General features: G+C 35.8%; 1 protein-coding gene across 1 annotated transcript in view; it reads right to left on the reverse strand.

Annotated features, from left to right (window-relative positions):
- Window positions 1-3505: 3505 nt before the first annotated feature.
- LOC132066392 (cycloartenol synthase 2-like) overlaps window positions 3506-7492 on the reverse strand; it is a 6149-nt gene continuing 2162 nt past the window's right edge. The window contains exons 5-12 of the mRNA XM_059459712.1: window positions 7030-7128; window positions 6778-6834; window positions 6626-6672; window positions 6253-6396; window positions 5404-5584; window positions 4788-4868; window positions 3966-4049; window positions 3506-3830 (exon numbers count right to left, since the gene is read on the reverse strand). Coding sequence (XP_059315695.1) covers window positions 3702-3830; window positions 3966-4049; window positions 4788-4868; window positions 5404-5584; window positions 6253-6396; window positions 6626-6672; window positions 6778-6834; window positions 7030-7128 — 822 coding nt within the window. The 3' untranslated portion in view covers window positions 3506-3701. The remainder of the gene's footprint in view (window positions 3831-3965; window positions 4050-4787; window positions 4869-5403; window positions 5585-6252; window positions 6397-6625; window positions 6673-6777; window positions 6835-7029; window positions 7129-7492) is intronic.

The raw sequence follows: 7492 nt of genomic DNA on the forward strand, positions 1-7492 counted from the left end.
GTCGGGTGCCCATCACACCCTAGTAAGGTCGGGGTGTGACAGAAATAATGTCTTAAAATCAATCAAACGACAAAACCTTAAGATTTCAAATACAAAGCATAAGAATGAAATGGAATTTGTTATGGAACGCTCGTGTTTATGTACTAATTGGATTCATAAGAAAGGATTCATGCCTTTAGAAGAAAGGGACTAGCCTTAACATACCTGTTCAACCTCCAGTTATCCACACTTATTCATCCGAATTCGCGAGTCTACATTTAAGAGGATTCATACTAACGTTAGCCTCTTTATCACACACTTGTACCAAGTTTCAAACTACACTATTTTATATTCTGTCGAAAATCGGGCAGCATTTCCCCTGTTTATATGCCTAGCCCGAATTCTCAATTCAACAACCAACAATAACAATAACGATACCAACAACAAAAACATCATTTCCCATATCAACGTATTCCATAGAACAGCCCATATGGTGTTCGTCCCATATTTCCATCACATAGCCATTTTATAATGATTTTACGTGCCCTTCTTCGTAAATAAACCGAAATTAATATTAATAAGGAGAAATTCATACCTTATTCTTGATAGTAGCAGCAATATCTTCAATATTCACTTTGAATCCAAGCTAATTCCACCGCAAAACAATACTACAATCGCAACTGCACGTTACCCGGACCTCGATTAATACTCCGTCACTTGAAATTGCTCAAAATCCTCACTTTTGTGATGTATTTTTACTCTCTCTTTATTGCTGAAATTTACGAATATTTGGGGGAATTTTAGTGCAGAAAAATGGGGTTTTTGCCCCTTATATAGGTGCCAAAGTCGACATCACTGTAGCACTGTAGCACTGTAGCAGCTACTGTTCATCTGCGGAAATTATTTCGAGACCTAAAACTTTTATACGTCGATCTCTTTATTTGCACACGTGGATATGTCCAAAACTCCATACAGTCTGTATAACTTATTCAACATCCCAAGCTTAGCGAAACTTATTTTTTTTTTTTTCCGATTCGTTTAACCTCCAACCTTCGCGGCACTTACTCATCACTTGTTGAACATAACATAAACACTTATAACTTCAAACATGATCCTGTCCTTTGAGCTTATGAGACTAACCTATGATGCAACTTAACGCACGAGAACACGGGATGTAACAGGGTATGTCTTCTGGACATTTCCTGATGATTTCTTCTTTATTCAACAATGGATCTTCAGCATGACGAAATAGTTTCAAGATTTCTGACCTTGATAATGTAATCGGTGGCTCCCGTTGATTGATTTTCCCATTAAAACGAACACGTTGCAATCTAAACCGATGGCCTCTTTCAAGAAAACGACGATGACCCATGAAACACCACTTTCTATTATGCTTCAACCTGTAAGAGTCTGTAGCAAAGTTACACGTGGGGCAAGTAAACTGAGTGTGTGTGTTCCATCCAGATAAGTTACCAAGCCATCGCGAATACAATTACTCTTCACATGGGGAACACTGATGCTCCATACCGTTCTTGTGAAACTAACGGTATGTTCTCCACAAAATCAGCTCTTCAACTAATCACCTCAAATACTTCTCCAGCTTACCCCTTTAACTGGTTATGGTCGCTCCCTACTTCGCCAAAAATCAAGTTTTTCCTTTGGCTAGTATCCCATAATCGACTCCCCACCAAATCCTACCTACATCATATTGGATTGACCCCTGATGCTACATGCCCTTTATGTCCTTCGATTGAAGAAAGCATCACCCATACACTACTAGACTGCAGGGTTGCCAGGAAACTTTGGTTAGATCTTGGCCTAAACATGCGTAACATTCTTAACACAACAACCCATTGGTTGCAAAACCTCCATGATCTCAACATGCCTTCCCTATACAATCACCTACTTGGCCTGAATTATATCCCTTTGTCCTATGGCACATCTGGTCAAATTGCAATCACAATGCCTTCACTAATGATTCTGCTAACATAAACATTCAGCAAGTTATTATGTGTGCTTCTGAATACAAGCACTCTACCTGTACCGACCCTTCTCACACTGATAAAAAAGAGGTAAATATAAGATGGCATCCACCTAGCACTGGCTACACTAAGCTTAATTTTGATGGCACCTGTCTCCCCTAAAACTAAGAAAGGTGGCATTGGTGGAGCCTTCCGTGATAACGCTGGGAATTGGGTCCTAGGTTATTATCAGGCTATCCATAGTTTAAATCATATAATGGTTGAATTGCAAACACTTTTACAGGGACTAAAATTAGCTCTGGAGAGGACACTCCACTTGAATCGGAAACCGATTCGGTTGAGGTACTCCATCTTTTAGAAAAACCACAACCGATTTATAATAGTATTTTGATGGAATGCAGGTTGCTTTTGAGGAGATTAGTAGATGCTTTGTCCAGGCAGGGTTCGAAGCTTGACTCCCACCATCCAGTATCCATTTTGTCAGTACCTCCCCCAAGCATTACCAACATTTTGGAAGCGGATAAAGATGAAGTGACATCTACTAAATTAGTTTCTATAGCTATATATGTGTAATAATCTAGCTAATCTAGGGAATCTCAGTGTTCTAGCTATCCATGATAGTGTTTAATAAATTGTCCGTTTAACCAAAAAAAAAATGGTAAAGAGTTTCATGTAGCAATTTAGTGTTTAATAAATTGTCCGTTTAACCAAAAAAAAAAAAATGGTAAAGACTTTCATTCATGCATGCCATATGAGTAACCATGCATAGAAATACAATCCCCAAAAAATAACTACTCTGTCTTGTGATATCTATGACACAAAATGAAATAGTTGACCAAGACATGCCCCGGTGACTCAAAGAAATGATATAGTTCTCCACGAGTACAAATACGAAGCTTCACCTAAAGTATCAAAAGAGTGGAGTTTTCCTATCCATGGGCTCGGGCTGCACAAGTCCTCTCGGCCTGTGGATGGAATGTGGTGCTCAAGTTGACATGTGTTCCCAGAACCTCTTAAAAGAATTGTCAAAGGTGAGCAGTAAATTAAACTAGGGCCCTCTATCAAATATGATGGATGTCATAATAACGTGAAGCCAGGAAATCTCTGTCAAGTACAGCTTGGCATGCATACGGCAACGCCGTGCCAATCGTCTTTATCAGTAAGAAATGTGCTGACTTGGTTGTCCTCAACGCGGTCATCATGGACCGAGCCCATTCATTATAATTCCTTAATTTCCTTCAATTGTATCTGTGTTATCAGGATCCCAAGGTTATCATTCGATGTTATATTATATGGAGAAATCGTCTTGCAGTGCTGCTTCTTTAGCAACGCTGCCGCTAGATTCCTCGTCATCCATAAAGTGAATATCGAAGGTAATTTAGCATTACCTCAGATACCATGCCAAATAAAGAGACGCGGCCAGTGGGCAAGGAAACAACTCACCTTTTTCATTGATATCATATACACAGAAGAACAAGCAATCCCAAGTACCCCAAAACACTGTCTAACTAATTACAAGACATTCTAGAATATTACAAATACAATCATATAACATATGTTTTCATATATACACACGCCTAAATAGGCACTAATAATCATTATTCGGTTACACGTGGCAATCAGGAAAGGGAAGATATACAAGCCTTAAATTGTTTGACATAAAACTAAAGGAAGTGTGCATTACATCTGTACAATACTGTGGAAACTCTTGGTTTGAGGGGTAATTTCAAGTGTAACAGGCTATTCATGATGCTCTTTTGAAGGTAATAATACTTGATTGAGATAAGCTCCAAGTGCCCATATGGGGAAAATGTTTCTGTAGGCTGAGTAGCTTATCATACAGTTCCTGTTGAATACTCCTATTATTTCCTGCCAAAAGTTTAAAATAATACATTGTTGAATAATATACTAATTGTGTGTGTCACTCTAAGGTTAATAAAGAGAAGGAAAAGAAAAAAAAAAACTGCTAAAATTGTGCAAGTAAAAGTCAAATGCGGAAAATACCTGTTGTGGAAAATCTCCATTTTCCATTTGAGAATTTATGAGCACTTTAGCAGCTCGTTTGAGTGGAGTAGGATCTCTTTTGCCCTAATAAATGTTCATTTGTCAATAATTTCACATTAAGTCAAATACAATTTCGTTTTTCAAACATTTCAGGCACTTCAAAAAATTTCAGAAGATCATGTATTGCCCGTACTTCTTCAAAATCATAAGTATCACTAAAAGATATTATTCAAATTTATACAAGGCATAATACATAAACATGCTCTCAAACTTAATCCCCGCCCAGCAAGTATCTTGCCTCCAACTACAAATGTGCCTGTAAGACCTCAACTCGATGGCGGAGCCGTGAATTTAGCGAAAAGTGTGCAAATTTTCTTCTCACTTGTGTTAAGTGTGTGCAAAATTAAATATATACTCATAATAGCTAATATATAACCTATGTACACCGCGTAATTTTTCGCAAAGGGTGTGCACACAGACACCCTTCGCCTAAGGTGGCTCTGCCCATGCCTCAACTAGTCTCTACTTTGTCAGTTGAACACTCTAACTTACAAAATGATCATCTAGACACCTTCAAAATTTATGTGTTACGTCAGCACTTGTGTTTACGTGTTCAACTTTATACAAGTTGATGTGTCTACTTATGCACACCCAAAGTTAAAGGGCATACTTGCCAGCTGAGGCCAAGTTTAAGGGTCTGTTTATGCATTATGTCTTTATACAATTGTATGGCATTTTTTCTAAATTAACTTTGTATTGATTCTCACGTATAATTATTTAATATCCTAGTTTATAATAATTAGTGCTGTTTGAATTAAGTACCTGGCCAGCTTCAATAAGAGCCAACATGGCCCATGCGGTGTTGACATTGTGCGGTTTATTCCCTTCAATGTTCGTATAAACCTGTCGTTCCATAAAAGTAAAGATTTAAACATATTTTAGTAAAGAAAAGCGTCTGAAACATTGAATTAATATTATCGAGGGTCTAATTTGAAATTAGAATATAATATCATAAACAAATTCTTTTTAATGACGTCAATGCCATTTTGGGCTTTTGATATGGTGTCTTTTTTTATTTGTTGAGATTTTTATACTATGCAATACTCAAACAAATCCCACAACAAAAAACAATTCTAATCCTTATTTTTTAATAAATTTTACCTAATATATTCACCCTATAATTTGTGTATAATCCATATATAATATTTTGCACTCAACTTATATATATACTTGTTATATATTGAGTATATATTGTTGAAGACTACAAATAGTTACAGCTAGACGAGTAAAGATATTCCATTAAACCTCAAAGAAAACAGATGTCACAACATTATTTACGATCCTGTTTGAAAAAAATATTCTCCAAATATATACTTGTGTGAGTCTCTCTGAGGCTATAATTAAAGAAAAATATTTCAAGACATAATCAATATTTCACCTTGTGTTGAGATGATAGATAGCTTTCTCCCCAACCACCAGAAGGTTGAAGTTGTTTGGATAATAGGAAATGACAAGCTTTTCTGATGCTTTTGCAGTTTTTATGAGTCTTGCCACCAGCAACCAGCCCACTTATTCCAAACCATGTTCCATAGGTATAGCAAACTCCCCACGAGCCATACCTTTGTAGACAAATATTTATGTCACGAATTTAAGTTATATACATTGATGACAAATAAAATAGTTGTATAATTAGATCACTTCTAAACTAATTATAAATAAATCTTTATGATAAATAATTGACAATTTGATAACAATGGTTACTAACTTGCATTAATAGGTTACATTATGTTCTAACAGATAAAAAAATTATAAGGAAACATACTTATGGGTGTGAACTAGTGATCAATGAAGTGAGTGGAGAATCATGAGGTCTCAAGTTCCAATTCCAGTGAAGGCAAATATATAGGTGATTTCTTCTCTTTTGTCCAAGCCTTGGTGGATAGAGTTATATGTTACATGTACTGATCATCGGAGGTAGCTGATACCTCATAAAATTAATCAAAATGCACCAGCTGGCCGGACACCATAGTTATCAAAGTTATATACATATATTATTTATGTTGGGGGTATCTATAGACATTCCTAAGAGAAAATATATTTTATTGGAAAATAAAATAAACGCTAAATAGTTATCATAAGTCATCAGGAAGTTTAGAAGGCACCTGTGGAATTAGTTAGGGTACACAAACTGGCCCAGATAATACTTATCAAAAATATATATATTAATGTTGGGGTATCTGTAGATATTCCTAAGAAAAATTTCTCTTTTGAAAAAAAAAATGGTTACCATGAACCATCAGGAAGTTGAATACTTTGAATGAAACAGAGAGCTTTGCTAATACATGCTCCTATTTCTTTCTCTCGATATTTGGGGTAGTGTTTCTTGAAGGATTGAAGAGCTTGAATTACTGCCGAAGTACATTCTACATACCTGCAAGAATTTCAAAAAAAAAAAACAAAAAAACGAGGGCAAATCGTAGGGATATGATTTGATAAATTAACACATAATATGTAACATAAATATGTGGAAACCTAAGTTACTCGGACTAGTCGTCGGGTGCGTGTCGGATCCTTGAAAAGTAGTGCGTTTTGGAGGATCCACATAATATGTAACATTTCGAAGAGTCCGAGTAACTTAGGTGGAAACTAGAAAGTCTTACTGGTAATCAATAGTGATATCCCCAAATGTTTCCGATGGATTAATCATCTGTCAATTCGCCATTAAAAGGAAATAGAGATGACCAAAACGAATGTCATTTGATAAATAAAAGAAATTTTATGTGCACGATTTAATCGTTAAGTAAAATGTTACCTCAAGCCATGCATAAGATCTTGTTAGCTCATACGAAGCAAATCCACCATTGCTATTCTGAAATGTATATATAAAAAATGGACAAAATACATTTTACTAAACCCTTTATTAGCTAAAATAGAAAAGAAGAGATAGGAAGAGGAAACTAATTAAAATGTGTCTAGACACTTAATTTTATATGCTATAGTAGAAAAGAAAGAAGGCATAGTGTAGAAAAATTGATTACTACTATAATTTAAAATGAAACTAAACCTGAAGAGAAAGTAGCAAATCAACAGCATCACATAGCTTATGAGGTGCTATTGCTTCTCCAACAATGTCTATTGGCATCTGAGATAGCATGAGTGCTGTCTGTAGTTAAGCCAAATAAATAAATAAGTGAATAAATATAGCAAATCTGGACAGGTTGAGTCATGTTATGTATTAGCCCCAGTCCAATATGAATATGGATGTCATATGATTAGTTATTGGACCACGAACTAGTAATCGAACCAAAAAGCCTTCACAAAGATTGATTTGGGATTCAAGCCTAATTAAAAACTAGTTAAAATAGGGAACTAAAGTTTAGAAAGATGGACTATGCGTATTGTGTATATGCTTAGGCAAAATCTGTATCTCTCATTCCCTTTCTCTGAGTCTATGTTTCTCGTCCCCTTCTGATTATCCTTTTCAATTGTTCCCTTCGTTTTACTAGTTTGTTCCCTTTGTTTTACTA

The sequence above is a fragment of the Lycium ferocissimum genome, chromosome 8 (genome assembly GCF_029784015.1).
Source record: "Lycium ferocissimum isolate CSIRO_LF1 chromosome 8, AGI_CSIRO_Lferr_CH_V1, whole genome shotgun sequence".
In the NCBI taxonomy this organism is placed as follows: Eukaryota; Viridiplantae; Streptophyta; class Magnoliopsida; order Solanales; family Solanaceae; genus Lycium; species Lycium ferocissimum.